This window comes from Delphinapterus leucas, chromosome X, assembly GCF_059928025.1.
Source record: "Delphinapterus leucas isolate spDelLeu-1000000601 "Yukka" chromosome X, BTC_Dleu_Yukka2, whole genome shotgun sequence".
In the NCBI taxonomy this organism is placed as follows: Eukaryota; Metazoa; Chordata; class Mammalia; order Artiodactyla; family Monodontidae; genus Delphinapterus; species Delphinapterus leucas.
Window position 1 is genome coordinate 66,464,792 of NC_143150.1, and position 20,624 is coordinate 66,485,415.

Sequence of the window (20,624 nt, forward strand, 5' to 3'; positions counted from 1 at the left end):
AACAGATAAGTGACCTGGAGGACAGAATGATGGAAAAAACTGCCATGGAACAGAATAAAGAAAAAAGAATGAAAAGAAATGAAGAAGCCTAAGAGACCTCTGGGACAACATTAAGCTCAACAACATTTGCATTATACAGGTCCCAGAAGGAGAAGAAAGAGAGAAGGACCCAAGAAAATATTTGAAGAGATTATAGTCAAAAACATTCCTAACATGGGAAAGGAAAGAGCCACCCAAGTCCAGGAAGCACAGACAGTCCCATATAGGATAAACCCAAAGAGAAACACGCCGAGACACATAGTAATCAAACTATCAAAAATTAAAGACAAAGAAAAATTATTGAAAGCAGCAAGGGGAAAACAAGAAATAACATACAAGGGAACTCCCATAAGGTTAACAGCTGATTTATCAGCAGAAACTCTACAAGCCAGAAGGGAGTGGCATGATATACTTAAAGTGATGAAAGGGAAAAACCTACAACCAAGATTACCCTACCCAGCAAGGATCTCATTCAGATTGGATGGAGAAATCAAAAGCTTTACAGACAAGCAAAAGCTAAGAGAATTCAGCACCACCAAACCAGCTCTACAACAAATGCTAAAGGAAATACTCTAAGTGGGAACTATAAGAGAAGAAAAGGACCTACAAAAACAAACCCAAAACGATTAAGAAAATGGTAAAAGGAACATACATATTGATAATTACCTTAAACGTGAATGGGTTAAATGCTCCAACCAAAAGACACAGGCTCATTGAATGGATACAAAAACAAGACCCATACATATGCTGTCTACAAGAGACCCACTTAAGACCTAGGGACACATACAGACTGAAAGTGAGGGGATGGAAAAAGATATTCCATGCAAATGGAAATCAAAAGAAAGCTGGAGTAGCAATACTCATATCACATAAAATAGACTTTAAAGTAAAGAAATGTTACAAGAGACAAGGAAGGACACTACATAATGATCAAGAAATCAAACCAAGGAGAAGACAACAGTTATAAATATATATGCGCCCAACATAGGAACACCTCAATACATAAGGCAACTGCTAACAGCCAAAAAAGAGGAAATTGACAGTAACATACTAATAGTGGGGGAATTTAACACCTCACTTACACCAATGGACAGATCATCCAAACAGAAAATTAATAAGGAAACAGAAACTTTAAATGACACAATAGACCAGATATATTTAATTGATATTTATAGGACACTGCATCCAAAAACAGCAGATTACACTTTCTTCTCAAGTGCACATGGAACATACTCCAGGATTGATCACATCTCGGATCACAAATCAAGCCTCAGTAAATTTAAGAAAACTGAAATCATATCAAGCATCTTTTCTGACCACCACCCTATGAGATTAGAAATGAATTAGAGGGAAAAAAACATAAAAAATACAAACACATGGAGGGTAAACAATATGTTACTAACTAAGAGATCACTGAAGAAATCAAAGAGGAAACCAAAAAATACCTAGAGACAAATGACAATGAAAACACGACGACCCAAAACCTATGGGATGCAGCAAAAGCAGTTCTACAAGGGAAGTTTACAGCTATACAAGCCTACCTCAAGAAACAAGAAAAATCTCAAATAAACAATCTAACCTTACACCTAAAGGAACTAGGGAAAGAAGAACAAACAAAATCCAAAGTTAGCAGAAGGAAAGGAATCATAAAGATCAGAGCAGAAATAAATGAAACAGAAACAAAGAAAATAATAGCAAAGATCAATAAAACTAAAAGCTGGCTCTCTGAAAAGATAAACAAAACTGATAAACCATTAGCCAGACTCATCAAGAAAAAGAGGGAGAGGACTCAAATCAATAAAATTAGAAATGAAAAACGAAAAGTTACAACAGACACCACAGACATACAAAGCACCCTGAGAGACTACTACGAGCAACTCTGTGCCAATCAAAATGGACGACCTGGAAGAAATGGACAAATTTTTAGAAAGGTATAACCTTCCAAGACTGAACCAGGAAGAAAGAGAAAATACGAACAGACCAATCACAAGTAATGAAATTGAAACTGTTATTAAAAATCTTCCAAAAAACAAAAGTTCAGGACCAGATGGCTACACAGATGAATTTATCAAAAATTTAGAGAAGAGCTAACACCCATCCTTCTCAAACTCTTCCAAAAACGTACAGGGGAAGGAACATTCCCAAACTCATTCTATGAGGCCACCATCACCCTGATACCAAAATCAGACAAAGATGCTACAAAAAAAGAAAATTACACACCAGTATCACTCATGAATATACATGCAAACATCCTCAACAAAATACTAGCAAACAGAATCCAACAGCACATTAAAAGGATCACACACCATGATTGAGTGGGATTTATCTCAGGGATGCAAGGATTCTTCAATATATGCAAATCAATCAATGTGATACACCATATTAACAAAGTGAAAAATAAAAACCATAGGATCATCTCAATGGATGCAGAAAAAGCTTTTGACAAAATTCAACACCTATTTAGGATAAAAACTCTCCAGAAAGTGGGCAGAGAGGGAACCTACCTCAACATAATAAAGGCCATATATGACAAACCCACAGCAAACATCATTCTCAATGGTGAAAAACTGAAGCCATTTCCTCTAAGATCAGGAACAAGACAAGGATGACCGCTCTTGCCACTATTATTCAACACAGTTTTGGAACTCCTAGCCACGGCAATCAGAAAAGAAAAAGAAATAAAAGGAATATAAATTGGAAAAGAAGAAGTAAAACTGTCACTGTTTGCCAATGACATGATACTCTACATAGAGAATCCTAAAGATGCTACCAGAAAACTACTAGAGCTAAACAATGAATTTGGTAAAGTAGCAGGATACAAAATTAATGGACAGAAATCTCTTGCATTCCTATACACTAACAACAAAAGATCAGAAAGATAAATTGAGCAAACACTCCCATTTACCACTGCAAGAAAAAGAATAGAATACCTAGGAATAAACCTACCTAGGGAAACAAAAGACCTGTATGCAGAAAACTATAAGACAGTGATGAAAGAAATTAAAGATGATACAAACAGATGGACAGATACACCATGTTCTTGGATTGGAAGAATCAATATTGTGAAAATGACTATACTACCCAAAGCAATCTACAGATTCAATGCAATCCCTATCAAATTACCAATAGCATTTTTTTACAGAACTAGAACAAAAAATCTTAAAATATGTATGGAGACACAAAAGACCCCTTATAGCCAAAGTAGTCTTGTGGGAAAAAAACGGAGCTGGAGGAATCAGGCTCCTTGACTTCAGACTATACTATAAAGGGACAGTAATCAAGACAATATGGTGCTGGCACAAAAACAGAAATATAGATCAATGGAACAGGATAGAAAGCCCAGAGATAAACCCACACACCTATGGTTAACTAATCTATGACAAAAGAGACAAGGATATACAGTGGAGAAAAGACAGTGTCTTCAATAATTGGTGCTGGGAAAACTGGACAGCTACATGTAAAAGAATGAAACTAGAACACTCCCTAACACCATACACAAAAATAAACTCAAAATGGATTAAAGACCTAAATGTAAGACCGGACACTATAAAACTCTTAGAGGAAAACACAGGAAGAACACTCTTTGACATAAATCGCAGCAAGATCTTCTTTGATCCACCTCTTAGAGTAATGGAAATAAAAACAAAAATAAACAAATGGGACCGAATGATAGTTAAAAGCTTTTGCAAATCAAAGGAAACTACAAACAAGACACAAAGACAACCCTCAGAATGGGAGAAAATATTTGCAAACAAAGCAAGTGACAAAGGATTAATCTCCGAAATATACAAGCAGCTCATGCAGCTCAGTATCAAGAAAAACAGGACTTCCCTGGTGGCGCAGTGGTTGAGAGTCCGCCTGCCGATGCAGGGGACACAGGTTCGTGCCCCGGTCCGGGAGGATCCCACATGCCACGGAGTGGCTAGGCCCGTGAGCCATGGCCACTGAGCCTGCACGTTCAGAGCCTGTGCTCCACAACGGAAGAGGCCACAGCAGTGAGAGGTCCGCGTACCGCAAGAAAAAAAAAAAAATCAAGAAAAACAAAGAACCCAATCCAAAAATGGGCAGAAGACCTAAATAGACATTTCTCCAAAGAAGATATACAGATGGCCAACAAACACATGAGAGGATGTTCAATATCACTAATCATTAGAGAAATGTAAATCAAAACTACAATGAGGTAACACCTCACACCAGTCAGAATGGCCATCATCAAAAAATCTACAAACAATAAATGCTGGAGAGGCTGTGGAGAAAAGGGAACACTCCTGCACTGTTGGTGGGAATGTAAATTGATAGAGCCACTATGGAGAACAATATGGAGGTTCCTTAAAAAACTAAAAATAGAATTATCATATGACCCAGCAATCCCACTACTGGGCATATACACAGAGAAAACCATAATTCAAAAAGACACATGCACCCCAATGTTCATTGCAGCACTATTTACAATAGCAAGGTCATGGAAGCAACCTAAATGCCCATCCATCGACAGACAAATGGATAAAGAAGATGTGGTACATATATACAAGGGAATATTACTCAGCCATAAAAAGGAATGAAATCGGGTCATTTGTAGAGACGTGGATGGATGTAGAGGCTGTCAAGCACAGTGAAGTAAGTCAGAAAGAGAAAAACAAATATCGTATATTAATGCATATATGTGGAACCTAGAAAAATGGTGCAGATGAACCAGTTTGCAGGGCAGAAGTTGAGACACAGATGCAGAGAACAACGTATGGACACCAAGGACGGAAAGTGGTGAGGGGGTGGTGGTGTGATGAATTGAGAGATTGGGATTGACATATATACACTAATATGTATAAAATGGATAACTAATAAGCACCTGCTGTATAAAAAAATAAAATTCAAAAATTAAATATATATATATTATAGCTATTCTAAGAATTTGTAACCTAAAATGACAACTTGTACACAATATTAAGTAACTTTTGAACACTTTTACTGCAAGCAAAGATCAGTGATCAAATTGTTGGAAGAGAACAATTCTAAACAAACTTGGCTTTGGTCCAGTGCTTGGCCTGGATATAGTAATATTGAAACTTATGGATTGTAGTTGTTAGTTTTAAGCATAACTTTATCAGAAAATTCATGTTTCTTAACATCCATTGCAGCCAAGGTCCATAAAGAATAGTAATCTTATGTATTTCCTTTTGCTATTTGACTACAAACTTCATTGATATTAAAATGTGGCCATGAGGTAAACAAGACAGGAACTATATCTAAGGGAACAAAACACTAACAAAAATTGGTTGTCAGGAAGTCAAGGTTGTCCTGAAAATCACTGATAGTCTTTATGAGGCCTTGGCAAGAGTCATAAACATGGTTACAAAACACATAAGAAGACAAAAAGGACAGAGTCCTCAAACTAGTACATAAAATAACAGGCTTTAAGAGTGTCTTACCTTCTTCTCGTCTTAAATTCCGTTCAATGTTTGCTACACAGGAAGCACAAGTCATACCAGTGACCTGTATGTAACACTTAGATGAAGTCTTTGCCTCCTCTTTGTCATGAATTGGTGTCATCATTTTGGTATGAAATTCATTAGTTGAGGTCAAAAGTGGCATTTCCGATGAGGACTGAGCTATTACTACCAGTGGCTCATTTGTATCTGGTGGACAGGAAAAGATTCTTTTCATTTGAGGTATTCTCCAGCTGCATCCTTGTCACTCATCACAATCCACACCACCTGGCACTGTCAATCCACTCCTTTAAAATTGTAATGGACCTAGAGCCCAGTGCAATGTTATCTCTACACTTTCTAGGAAGTGACTTCCAAGTTCAACACTGCCCGTCCCAATTCTCGGGAAAATCTGAACTGAATAAACAAAACTATACATCAATATCTTCAAGCCGTTATCTCTACCCCAAACCCGAGTAGACAATGGTTTGTTAATCGATAGCTCTTATTTTTATCATGAATTTTTCTCATTATGTTAACAATTTACATACTAGCAGTAAAGCAATTCGTGATATAGTAAGTGGAACCAAAAGCAGTCGGCAAAACAGCATTGAAGTATAATGTCATTTAAAAATTGTTAGAGTGTATATATGAGAACCTGCAAAAGAAAGCCTAGGAGGGTACATACCAAACTATTAATGGTGGCTCCTTCTGGGGAATGGGGTTAAAGCAGGAACAGAATAACAGACAGATGAACAAATTTCCTCTACAGACACTTCTGTATGTTTGAACTTTTAACACCAATATATCGTATTTTTAAAATTAAAATGCCTTTGTGGACAATGGAAGAAGAGGCAAAGAGTAAGTCAGCAGTAATATTCATTTTTCGCAAAGGAGTGTTCAGAGACTCTTTCCATAGAATGTTTATGGACTGTAAAACAGTGGAAAGCTTCTGTCATCCAAGAAGCTCCCCTGCAGTCTCAGGAAAGTTGCTATTCTGTTTTACTTTATCCACTGCAGTATTAATCACCTCCCAAGAAGGGAGAAAGTATTCCCTTTTGCACATCCATGTATCAATACATGCAAAAAAGCTAGAGTTTCTACTCTCCTGCACAGATAAGGAGGAAAAGAAGTGATGTGGAAATTTCCACTAACCTAACTTGTTATTTCTTCCCCTTGGGCAAAAAACTGGTTCAGGTCTGTTTGGCTAGCCGACAGAGGAAAGCTTGCATAGCAGAGTTGGTTTTTAGGGTGCTGAAGAAGGGCATCTTTTGAAGAAACTTTAACAAAAGCCTTAGCATTTCCCTAATGAATAATGATCTAGACTTCTCAAATCAGTTATAATAATGGCTCTTAAATTTTAACACACATACCATCACCTGGGAGATCTTGTTAAAATGCAGGTTCTGATTTAGTACATTTACGGTGGGGCCTGAGACTCTACTTTTCCAACAAGCTTCCAGGTGACGGCAGTACTGTCAGTCTGAGTAGAGCAAAGGACACTCTGAATAGCAAAGGACAAGATTCTCCCAATTCTGAAATGAGTCAGTCTCTGGTCTTAAGTGGATCAGTTCAGAAAACGATATTCATTAAGATTACGAGAGTATTATTTAGAACAAAGAGGAAAAATTTACCAAATAGTACCAAAAATTCAAAAAGGAGGCTCATTTGCCCAAAGGAAATAGCTTTGGCTTTGAAAAAAAACATTATTTTAATCTAGCCAGGAGCTTATTCATTCTCTCATAATTATTACTATCAAGACTTAAATTTGAACTTCGACAATGAAAAAAAAAGTTTATACTACCAATTACTTTAAGTCTTGTTCCAGAGTAATTTAGTTCTTTCAGGTACCAGAAGTAACCTAAATACCATCTACAATTTTCACACTCTAGAAGTACAGTATTAAATTAAAATAAGTCGTAGTGGTGACCCCCCCTTTTTTTTTTTTGGCTGCATTGGGTCTTTGTTGCTGTGCGTGGGCTTTCTCTAGTTGCGGCGAGCGGGGGCTACTCTTCGTTGCTGTGCGTGGGCTTCTCATTGCGGTGGCTTCTCTTGTTGTGGTTGTGGCTCACGGGCTCTAGAACGCAGGCTCAATAGTTGTGGCCCACGGGCTTAGTTGCTCTGCGGCATGTGGGATCTTCCCGGACCAGGGCTTTAACCCATGTCCCCTGCACTGGCAGGCGGATTCTTAACCACTGCGCCACCAGGGAAGCCCCAAGGTGATCCCTTTTAGCTACATTGGCATGACTTCTCAACAAAGATTCATAAAATTGTGACCTTTACCCCAGTGAGTGTGGCAAGAAGAGCAAAACCTTCCATCTGCCACAGAGGCAGTACAGGTGTTAAAAAGCCACAATGAATTAAATGGCTAGTTTCTTTAAATTAGCTTTTCTATAAGCTGTAGCCACACTACTTATGCTTAAATGAATTCAAAAGGAAGGCTGACTCTCCTGCACTTGAGGCAACAATCAGAAAAGATTCCAAAAATTTCAAGAAAGGGTTTCCAATCTGATCCTCAAAACTGGCAGGTTCAGTCTAAAGTAATATGAAGAATAAATACATAATCAGAAAATGGCTTAAAAACAATTATAAACATCATGTCTGCAACTTACTCTCAAATGATTCATAAAATGGTATGTATATACGTGTCTGGGTAATGTGTTTGAATATATGTCTCTGTCTGTCGACAGAGAAAGAGAATGATAAAACAAATGTGGCAAAATATTAACAACTGTGGAATCTGAGTAAAATTGGTAAACAGGAATTCTTTGTACTATTCTTGTAGCTTTTCTGTAAGTTTGAAATTAAAGATAAAAAAGTTACAAAAAAGGAAAAGGAATTTGAGTATTGTGTTTGCTTTAATTGGTTAGTGAAGACAACTTCATATACTGTCTTTTTAAGAGAATGATGAGATTGATGGTCATGATAAAAAAACACCTCCCATTTTTCTCACTACCTCCTTTAATATTTATGGCCCACCCAGGACTGGTATAACATGAAGGCGAAATGCACTGATCCCTGTACCTCTAGGAACAGGTCAGAGTGGCAGACTGTGAAGCCTGGATCAGCACTGACACTGGCATTCAGAAAATGGGTAGCCACAATTCTGGTGGCATCTTAAACTCTGATCTCTGGTAGAAACACACAATGCAGTCATTTGTTATCAACCAGAAGATATATATATATATATATATATATATATATATATATATATATATATTCTTTTTCAGATATATATCATCTTTTTCAGATTCTTTTCCATTATAGGGTATTACAAGATATTGAATATAGTTCCCTGTGCTATACAGGGGTCCTTGTTGTTTATCTATTTTATATACAGTAGTGTGTATCTGTTAATCCCAAATTCCTAATTTATCTCTCCCCCCATTTCCCCTTTGGTAGCCATAAGTTTGTTTTCTATGTCTGTGAGTCTGTTTCTGTTTTGTAAATAAGTTCATTTGAATCATTTTTTTTAGATTCCACATAAAAACGATATCATATGATATTTGTCTTTGACTCACTTCACTTAGTATGATAATCTCTAGGTCCATCCATGTTGCTGCAAATTACATTATTTCATTTCTTATGGCTGAGTAGTATTCCAGTGTGCACGCATATTCGCGCATGTGTGTGTGTGTATCTTTTTTAAGGCACAAGAATCTTGGTCTTTTGAGATCTTCTATATCAAAGTGAGACTTCTAAGTGAGAATATAAAATGGTGCAGCCATTTTGGAAAACAGCTTGGCAGTTACTGAAAAAGTTAAACATATTCACCATATGACCTAGAAATTCCACTCCTAGTATATACCCAGGAGAAATAAAAAAATATATTCATGCAAAAACTTGTAACAGATGCTCATCACAACATTATTCATGATAGCCAAGGAGTGGAAACAACCCAAATCTCCAGCAACTGATGAATGGAGAGACAAAATGAGGTATATGCATACAATGGTATACTATTCAGCAGTAAAAAGGAATGAAGTACTGATACATATCACAAACATGGATGAACGTTTGTTATCTTGAAAACATTATGCTAAGTGAAATACGTTAAATACAAACGGACAAATATTCTGACTCCACTTATATGGTACTTAGAGTTGTCAAATTCATAAAGCCAGAAAACAGAACAGTAGATAAAAGGGGCTGGGCTAGGGGGAGGTGAAGGGGAAATGGGGAGTGATTGCTAACCAGTATGAGGTTTCTTTGAGAGGCTGATAAAAATGTTCTAAAATTACATAATGGTAATGGCTGCAAATTCCTATGACTATACTAATAACCACTGGATTGTGTACTTTAAAAGGGTGAATTTATGGTATGTGAACTACATCTTGACTTTAAGAAGTGACAGTTCTATAATTTCTACCATTTGTCATGAACATGAAAATTAAGAATGTTTACATCTCTGGGTCCTTTTCCACTGACACTTATCTACCATAATAATTTGAGCATGTGACTAATTTTTTATGCTTCTCAGTTTTAGTGAGCTTGAAAAGAGAACACTGCTATTTGATATCTTTCATTCTGACCAGAAGAGCAAAGGTTAATGACATTGTCTAGAAATTAGTTATTCAACTTTTCCATTGTTATTTACAGCAAGAAATTTCATTTAGGGAATTTCCAGTTTAATTCAAGGCAAGGTTCAATTCTAGTTTAAAACAAGTTCACATGGGCAAATTCCATTGGATATACGTCTTTGGTTTTAGTTCAAAGTAAGTGCTGCCAGGAAACAGGAAGACTTTGGGCCAGTTCTAGAGTCAGGTTCATTTGAATGCCTAAGTTCAAAACTACAGTTAAAATTCTATTATTTATTTCTACTTTTTTCTTTTTAAAATAACATTTGCTTCTCCTATATTATATATACAAAAATACATACAAACAAACATACATACATCCTTGTCACACACACACACACAAACTTAAAATACATAAGAAAGCAAATTGAAAACAAAATATCACCTTTATCCTACCACTCACAAATAACTACACTCACAAATAACTACTGTTAAAATTTAGTTCATGTCCTACCAGGAATTTTATTCATTCATATACATAAATAACGTATACATGGTATAAATCCTTATACATGTGTTTATAAAATTTTGATCATACTGAACATACAGCTTTTTTGCTTGCTTTTTTTTCAGTTAACAAAATATCTCAGACACTTTCCCGTGGCATTAAGTATCTTCAATACCATAATTTTTTATGGCTGCTTAGCATTTCATCATATGAAGGTATCATGCTTTATTTAATGTTTCTAGTTTTTAAATATTATAAATAATTAGGCAAACATCCTTATGCATCCTTGTATACACTGCTGACTACTTCCATATGTCTTATTTCCAAAAAGTGGAATAGCAGTGCCTATTACTCATTTCTCATTGATAAAAGCCAAAAGAACCAGCAAAGTGTTAATAAAAGAACAATGAAGGAATCAAAGAAAAAAATGATATTACCTGACAAGGAAGCATCAAATCCCATGTCTTCTATTGCTTCTCTCAAGGTTTCTGGAGAGGTTAGTAAAGGATCATACTCAACAGTCCCTTTGCCATTTGCAAGTGATACTCGTATGGATTTTACACCTGCCTTTTTTAATATGACACCCTCAATAGACTGCACACAAGAATTACAAGTCATGCCATCAATGTTTATCACGGTTTCTTGAGTCAGAGGCTGGCTAACTATGTTCAAAGGACTCTTTTGAAGAGATGAGCTGGAGGGAGAGTTTGAAGTACTCTCAATTTCATTTGTACTACTAACTCTATATTGCCCTGGTGATATGGCCTCTATTGCTTTTCTCAGAGTTTCTGGAGTGACTAAACTTGCCTTGTACTTTACTGTGGCAGTTCTATTCTCTAAAGAAACGACTACACTGCTTACATACTGGAGTGTAGATAAAGCACTTTCAATATTTGACACACATGATTTACAGTGCATGCCATCTATGATGAAAATGACTGTTGAATTATTGGTATATGATGGACTCCTTTGCTGTGATCCTTCTGAGGATTTGACTGGTGTGTTCTTTAGACGTTCTATATCAATAGCTCCCAGTTTGAGGTACTTGGGCTGTTTTTTGATGTATGCTGGAAAGCCCACAGCTTCAATCTGCTTTTTTATTTCCTCTGCTGTGATAAGATGAGGCTGATAAACAACAGTAGCTTCTTGATTGTCCAGGGAAACTAGTTAATAAAAAGGAAAATAATTATTTACTTCAGTCATTCCTGGGCCACTTCAGAAAACATTCTGTCGACCAAATCAATACCATATATAACTGTTTCTCTCATTGTTCTCATTATCCTTTCTTAAAATAATTCTGTTCTTTTCAGAAAATGTTAATGATATGGAATAGTAAGAAAGTAAAAGATGTGACCACTACATTTGTGGTCTCCAAGTTTCTGCATGCCTGAATAGAAACATATTAGAGGTCAAGAGGACCCTAGGCATGTTGTGTTAAGAACCCTGAACTTCATGAATCACCACGCTGGCTGCCTTTTATGCTAGTTCAAGATTCACATAACTTTTATTTATAACCATTAACTTTACCAACATTAATGCTGGGAATACACTGTACCTCAGACTTCAATGAAGCAGTAACATTCTAGTCCCACATATTCAAAACCCATGCTTAAGAAAAAAGCAAAAGTTAAAAAGGCCAAAACAGAAAACTAAGCCTCGCAGATCAATCAAACAAATAACATCAGGCATACTACCTTTAATTCGCTGAACACCTTGCAGTTTCCCAATTTTTCCTTCAATGGTGCTAGTACATGAATGGCAGGTCATCCCTTCCACCTTCATCTTCAGCATGACTTCGCCTGCTTGAGCCATACTGAAATCTTCGCAGATTCCTGACGTTTTCTCCAGAGTTCCTGGATCTAAACTGAGAGCTGGAACCAGCTCTACTATCTGACTGGCATTCACTATAGAAGGGATTATTATCACCACTGCAGTTCTCTGCTGAGGGGAAATTTTAATGTCTGTCACACCCTTCGTCTTGAGCAATGTGCTTTGGATATGCTCCCATGGCGGAGCCAGTGAAGCAGTAACAGTCAGAAACAAGGTCTCAGTTAAAACAGGGAGCGGCTTAGGATTGTGCAGAACAGCATCAAAGCCCATGTCATCAATGGCTTCCTGTAGGGTCTTTGGAGTCTGCAGTTTAGGGTCATAAATAATGGCTGCATTTTTTTCTTCCAGTGAAACCTTTCAGAAGGAAATTTCAGAAGTCAGTTTAATTAAATTACATGACATGGAACTTAAAAATATCAATCATCTCACCACCGACAAGAATGAAACAAATAGATAGACAAGATGAAAAGGCAGAGGGCTATTTCCAGATGAAGGAACAAGATAAAACCCCAGAAAAACAACTAAATGAAGTGGAGATAGGCAACCTTCTAGAAAAAGAATTCAGAATAATGATAGTGAAGATGATCCAGGACCTCAAAAAAGAATGGAGGCAAAGATGGAGAAGATGCAAGAAGTGTTTAACAAAAACCTAGAAGAATTAAAAAACAAACAAACAGAGATGAACAATACAATAATTGAAATGAAAAATACACTAGAAGGAATCAATAGCAGAATGACTGAGGCAGAAGAATGGATAAGTGACCTGGAAGACAGAAGGGTGGAATTCACTGCTGCAGAACAAAATAAAGAGAAAAGAATGAAAAGAAATGAAGACAGCCTAAGAGACTTCTGGGACAACATTAAACGCAACAACATTTGCATTATAGGGGTCTCAAAAGGAGAAGAGAGAGAGAAAGGACCCAAGAAAATATTTGAAGAGATTATAGTCAAAAACATTCCTAACATGGGAAAGGAAAGAGCCACCCAAGTCCAGGAAGCACAGACAGTCCCATACAGGATAAACCCAAAGAGAAACATGTGGAGACACATAGTAATCAAACTATCAAAAGTTAAAGACAAAGAAAAATTATTGAAAGCAGCAAGGGGAAAATGACAAATAACATACAAGGGAACTCCCATAAGGACAACAGCTGATTTATCAGCAGAAACTCTACAAGCCAGAAGGGAATGGCATGATATACTTAAAGTGATGAAAGGGGAAAACTTACAACCAAGATTACTCTACCCAGCAAGGATCTCATTCAGATTCAATGGAGAAATCAAAAGCTTTACAGACAAACAAAAGCTAAGAGAATTCAGCACCACCAAACCAGCTCTACAACAAATGCTAAAGGAACTTCTCTAAGTGCAAAACACAAGAGAAGAAAAGGACCTACAAAAACAAACCCAAAACGATTAAGAAAATGGTAATAGGAACATACATATTGATAATTACCTTAAACATGAATGGATTAAATGCTCCAACCAAAAGACACAGGCTTGATGAATGGATACAAAAACAAGACCCATATATATGCTGTCTACAAGAGACCCACTTCAGACCTAGGGACACATACAGACTGAAAATGAGGGGATGGAAAAAGATATTCCATGCAAATGGAAATCAAAAGAAAGCTGGAGTAGCAATACTCATATCACATAAATTAGACTTTAAAATAGAGAATGTTACAAGAGACAAGGAAGGACACTACATAATAATCAAGGGATCAATCCAAGAAGAAGATATAACAATTATAAATATATATGCACCCAACATAGGAGCACCTCAATACATAAGGCAACTGCTAACAGCTATAAAAGAGGAAATCAACAGTGACACAATAATAGTGGGGGACTTTAACACCTCACTTACACCAATGGACAGATCATCCAAACAGAAAATTAATAAGGAAACACAAGCTTTAAATGACACAATAGACCAGATAGATTTAACTGATATTTATAGGGCATTCCATTCAAAAACAGCAGATTACACTTTCTTCTCAAGTGCACATGGAACATTCTCCAGGATAGATCACATCCTGTGTCACAAATCAAGCCTCAGTAAATTTAAGAAAATTGAAATCATATCAAGCATCTTTTCTCACCCCAACACTATGAGATTAGAAATCAATTACAGGGAAAAAAACACAAACACATGGAGGTTAAACAATATGTTACTAAATAACCAAGTGATCACTGAAGAAATCAAAGAGGAAATCAAAAAATACCTAGAGACAAATGACAATGAAAACACGACAATCCAAAACCTATGGGATGCAGCAAAAGCAGTTGTAAGAGGGAAGTTTATAGCTCTACAAGCCTACCTCAAGAAACAAGAAAAATCTCAAAAAAACAATCTAACCTTATACCTAAAGGAAGTAGAGAAAGAAGAACAAACAAAATCCAAAGTTAGCAGAAGGAAATAAATCATAAAGATCAGAGCAGAAATAAATGAAATAGAAACAAAGAAAACAATAGCAAAGATCAATAAAAGTAAAAGCTGGTTCCTTGAGAAGATAAACAAAATTGATAAACCATTTGCCAGACTCATCAAGAAAAAGAGGGAGAGGACTCAAATCAATAGAATTAGAAATGAAAAAGGAGAAGTTAAAACAGACAGTGAAGAAATACAAAGCATCCTAAGAGACTACTACAAGCAACTCTATGCCAATAAAATGGACAACCTGGAAGAAATGGACAAATTCTTAGAAAGGTATAACCTTCCAATACTGAACCAGGAAGAAAGAGAAAACATGAACAGACCAATCACAAGTAATGAAATTGAAACTGTGATTAAAAGTCTCCCCAACAAACAGAAGTCCAGGACCAGATAGCTACACAGGTGAATTCTATCAAACATTTAGAGAAGAGCTAACACCCATCCTTCTCAAACTCTTCCAAAAACTTGCAGAAGAAGGAACACTCCCAAACTCATTCTATGAGGCCACCATCACCCTGATACCAAAACCAGACATAGATACTACAGAAAAAGAAAATTACAGCCCAATATCACTGATGAATATAGATGCAAACATCCTCAACAAAATACTAGCAAACAGAATCCAACAACACATTAAAAGGATCATACACCATGATCAAGTGGGATTTATCCCAGGGATGCAAGGATTCTTCAATATACGCAAATCAATCAATGTGATACACCATATTAACAAATTGAAGAATAAAAACCATATTAAAAAAAAAGAACGAAACAAATAATTCAAATGGAGGTTCTCTAATAGTTCTTATCTTTACTATTCTCTTTGGAAAGAAACACAAAATGTCTTGTGTACCTACAGGAATGGTAAAGCTCTATGTAGGTACGTGACTCATGTACTGATCAGGCATTTGAAACGTACATAGACAAAACGTGCCCTAGAATTTCATAACAGAGAACAAAGTACTTTTTCTTCCATCTCCTTTCACAACTTATTCCAACACTCCACACTCTACCAATTCAAAAGTTAATATAGGAAACAGGATCAGCTACAGAAAACAAATTTGATATTAAGTTTAAAGTTTTAAAATGTTCAATTAAGACAACTTTGTTGGCAAGAAAAGGTATAAACATGCTGGCAACATTCATAGGGTTTTGCAGCAAATATTTCTATAACCTTCTAAGTCACTACAGTCTAGTATTATTTTTGTTCAAAATAAGAACATCTTTATTGTTCTGCCTGATTTGATTATAAAAACAATGATTGTATTCTTAAAGCTCAGCAACTGTATATAAATTTAACTACTACCGGGACATCTTACCCTGCATCTCTTTTGCTAACAGGTTACAAAGATTTATGAAGTAGTCACACACACACACACAAACTGGATTGGGAGTCAGAAGGTTTGAGCTCCAGTGTCAATTCGCCACTTATTAGTCAACCACACTCATTAGTTCTACCGTCTGAAAAATGAAGAAATGTGCCCTATTATCTTCCAGGGTTGTTATAAGGATGATATGAGTAAATAGACAGGAAAGTAGTTCTTTGCAGCAGCAAGTCATATAAAAGTAAACACTGAGCAATGAATATTTATCAAGCATTTATTTATTTTTGGCTGCATTGGGTCTTCGTTGCTGCGCACGGGCTTCCTCTAGTTGCAGCAAGTGGGGGCTACTCTTTGTTGCGATGAGCGGGCTTCTCACTGCGGTGGCTTCTCTTGTTGCGGAGCACAGACTCTAGGTGCAAGGGTTTCAGTAGTTGTGGCACGCAGGCTCAGTAGTTGTGGCTCGCGGGCTCTAGGCACAGGCTCAGTAGTTGTGGAGCATGGGCTTAGTTGCTCTGCAGCATGTGGGATCTTCCCGGACCAGGGATCGAACCCGAGTCCCCTGCACTGGCAGGCAGATTCTTAACCACTGCACCACCAGGTAAGTTCCTATCAAGCACTTATTATATGTGCCAGTAACTGAGATTCTCATGATACAAAGCTGATCATGACACAGTCACAGGGAGCAATACTAGAATAGAGGATAGAGAAAACAGACACCCATCCATTCCTAGGAATATGTGTCAAAAAAGGCTTCTTAGAGGAGATAATACCTGAGTGTTAAAGGAAAACCAGAAATCAGCAAGGATACATGAAGCAGAGAATTTATGACAAATGGAAACACAAAAGTAGAGAAAGATGACAGGCTTGCAGAATTAGGCAACTGCTTTATTATGGGGCCTCTTGTATGCCAATAATAGTCTGTAATTTATCCTGTAGGTAATAGAGAGCCATGGAAAAGTTAAGCAGGGGAATGATATAGTTATATTTGCATTTAGTGAAGAATCATTTTGGAGTGACGTGAGTGATGGAACTGTGCTGTCCTGGCTGTGGGGGTAGTTAAAAGAATCTATACATATGTTAAAATTTACCAAACCTAAAAACAAACAAAACTGATAGAACTATATACCAAAAAGAAGTCAATATTTTGGTATAATTTTAAAAACAAAAAAGTTAAGAGATTAAAAATTCAGTTCCTCAATTGCATTAGCCACATTTCTAGCGTTCAGTGGCCAATGTAGCTGCCATATGGGACAAAGTAGATACAGAACATTTTCATCATTACAGAATATTCCATTGGACAGTACTACTCTATGTACTACTATACTTTTTATGATAAATCGCCAAACTTTTAAAAAAGGGAAGGGGATTTTTTTTCCCTTTATGTTTAAATACATTGTATCTGGTATCTTTTAAACAAAACCTGGTTTTGAGCTTATCCTCCCCTCACAATTTCAATTTACCAACATACGCAATGAGAAAGTTTTTTTTTTAACATCTTTATTGGAGTATAATTGCTTTACATTGTTGTGTTAGTTTCTCCTTTATAACAAAGTGAATCAGCTATACATATACATATATCCCCATATCTCCTCCCTCTTGCGTCTCCATCCCACCCTCCCTACCCCACCCCTCTAGGTGCTCACAAAGCACAGAGCTGATCTCCCTATGCTATGTGGCTGCTTCCCACTAGCTATGAGAAAGTGTTCTTAAAGCTGATTTTTAAAGCAAAAATCACTTTGTCACTACATGGTTTGCTATACTTTCTACTGCTATAGCCTGTCTTCTATTTATAAAAGACATAAAAAAATAAGGAAACTATGTATATAAAATACTACACAAAATAGTTGTATTACCCTATGTTGTTTTCATGCTGCAAACCAGAAAACACTTCCTTATTTAGTAGCTTCCATTTGTGTGTTTTAAAGCTGGATCGACCACACCTAGCACAAAAATGTTCCCCTTTGGGATAACAGCACTCAACTTTTCCTCTGAATTTTAGATATCAAAGAGACTTTTCAAGCCTAAGGTCTCAAAGGAAACAAAAACAGGCAGCACCTTTGCTTCTTTTAAGAGGAAATTCACATAGTGATTATCACAATACTGTTCTGGATGCCAAATCCTTGGGCAGGAAGCTAAAATAGCATTTATTTATTTAACAAATATTTACTGAGTACCTATTATGTACCCAGCACCATGCTAGCTTGCTAGGGGTCCAATGGTGAGCAAAAGCAGGCACAGACTCCGTAGAGCCAGAAATTGCTGGCAGCAGTCTGTCTGATTCTGGGTCTGTGCCACTCTCCTTTCACATGATCCCCACCAATGTAAACCACTTTCGCCTATTCCCCACAGTGCTCGAAAGTTTCAACAGCTTCTCTTTCTCAGAATCTTTCATTAGGAATCAATGCTGTTGTTCTGTTTTTTTTTTTCCCAGAGAAACTATTTTTCTATTTTATCAATAGTTCCTCTGAAAATAAACATCTAACAGTCTACAAGTTATGAATGTGGCTCCTATGAAGGACTCAAGATGGAGGACTGTTCACTATATTTAGATGAAGGTAGGAGTTGAAGAGAACAAATCAAACGTACTCTGTGGCCTCAATAGCATTAACAGTGGTGTAAAGGGTGCTTATTGTCCATAGGAATTGTAAAGATCCATTATTTTAATGGAGCTCTTTGTCTGCTGAAATGTCTAAACCTTGCAAGTCAAGCACCGTATACTTTATCTGCATGTGTTTTCTGTATACTTTTATAATTACAGATTATAAAAAGTGATCCAATTTCCTATCTGAAGGCTAGGAAATTGAATAAATTGCCCAAGAAACCCAGCAAGAAAACGAAAGAGCTAGGATTCAAACGTAGGTCGATTTAACTCCAAAGTCCATGTTCTTTCCATCTATGAATGGTGAGGCTAGATGATCTTCAATTTCCTTGAAAAACTAAAATTCTGTGCCTATGCTTTGAGCAATGTGTGACATAAATAAAAACACCTGAAAAGTATGAAATATTTCTAGTGTGTGAACCAAATTTTAGTTCTATGTTTACTTTCGCCCCACACATTTCATGTCTACTCCCATACCAGTTTAAATAAAAAATAATTTAGAGAATATATTTCTTTGGGTTTTTAGCAGGATTTGACAATTACTACATTCTAACATTTCTCCATTTTCAAAAGCCACTTTGGGAAAGGTCCTTTGCTAAAGTTTCAGCACACTGAAGTTCCTTTTTATCCTCCCAGGAATTAATTTATATGTCATCATAAATTCAGATTAGCATGCTACTCAGCCAGTGGGGGAGTCTTCAAAGGGTTTAAAGCCCACTTTCTAACATTTTCATAACAACTCAACATAGAGTGATTCTGAGGTTTTTGAGAGCTTGAAAGGATTCTGTCATTTTTCAGACTAAAGTCAGAAAAGTAAAATGATTTACAATAATCTTGACTTTCTAATATGTTTGATTCTCCTCCCACAATTTTGACAACTAAAAACTATATAAAATACATAATAGGAATCTTATTTATATTACATATGTCTGAATACAAATTCTATTATTGTTTGTTGAAAAAATAATGTATATATATTAACACTCTACTTTGATGCTTCAATATAGCATACTGAAAATTAAAGTAAGATAAGAGTAAGCCATCAAGTTATATTAATATTTATCCTATTTGACCAACCTAAATAAAGGTTACCACTTAAAATTATTAAATCAATGTATGAACTAGCAAAAGACAATTTCTTAAGAGACTAAGAAAATAGCCCAAAACCAATCTAAAATTTTAAAAGCCAAATGCTTTAAAATGAAAAAGATGTGGAGATTTTGCTAGTTTAAGTTGTAGCATTGTTTTTCTGTAAACTGAGTGCTTTGTCAGAATTTTCATTGCTAATATAATTTTATTTTGCTTCAAAAATTATACAACTGGGACTTCCCCAGTGGTCCGTGGGTAAGACTCCTCGCTCCCAATGCAGGGGATCCAGGCTCGATCCCTGGTCAGGGAACTAGATCCCGCATGCATTCCGCAACTAAAAATCCCGCGTGCTGCAACTAAGACCTGGCGCAGCCAAAATAAATATGTTAATTTTTTTAAATTATACAACCAATGCATGATTATTCATTATAACAATTTAAATACAAAGAAAGGAAATAGTGAAAGTCCCTCTTTACATCATTCCTCCACTGCTAGTTTCTACCTTGGATTTGACATTTCTTTGACCCTTGGGATAAAGTTCAACTAAATCAGAAACACAAGCCTCTTTGAATAACTGTCTGCATCTTCGTGGATGGACGAGTATTACCTAAGAATTTATATAAGGCAAAATGCCTATATTACTCTAACATGGTGTTTGAAAAAAGAAATGTTCAGTGTACTATCATCATTTGCCATAGCAAAAGTTAGGGGGAGAAAGTTCCAAATAGAAACAAAAAGATTGATTTCTATATGCTGATAGGGAACAGTATCTAAGATGTATTTGCTAAGTGAAAAAAGCAAAGTATAGAACAGTATGTATATAGTATGCTTCCATTTATATAAAAAGGGGA

At 36.3% G+C, this 20,624-nt stretch overlaps 1 protein-coding gene across 1 annotated transcript in view; it reads right to left on the bottom strand.

The window, feature by feature from the left end:
- ATP7A (ATPase copper transporting alpha) overlaps window positions 1–20,624 on the bottom strand; it is a 122,034-nt gene that overhangs the window by 47,185 nt on the left and 54,225 nt on the right. Inside the window, exons 3-5 of the mRNA XM_022580846.2 lie at window positions 12,182–12,671; window positions 10,925–11,650; window positions 5,466–5,672 (exon numbers count right to left, since the gene is read on the bottom strand). Coding sequence (XP_022436554.2) covers window positions 5,466–5,672; window positions 10,925–11,650; window positions 12,182–12,671 — 1,423 coding nt within the window. The remainder of the gene's footprint in view (window positions 1–5,465; window positions 5,673–10,924; window positions 11,651–12,181; window positions 12,672–20,624) is intronic.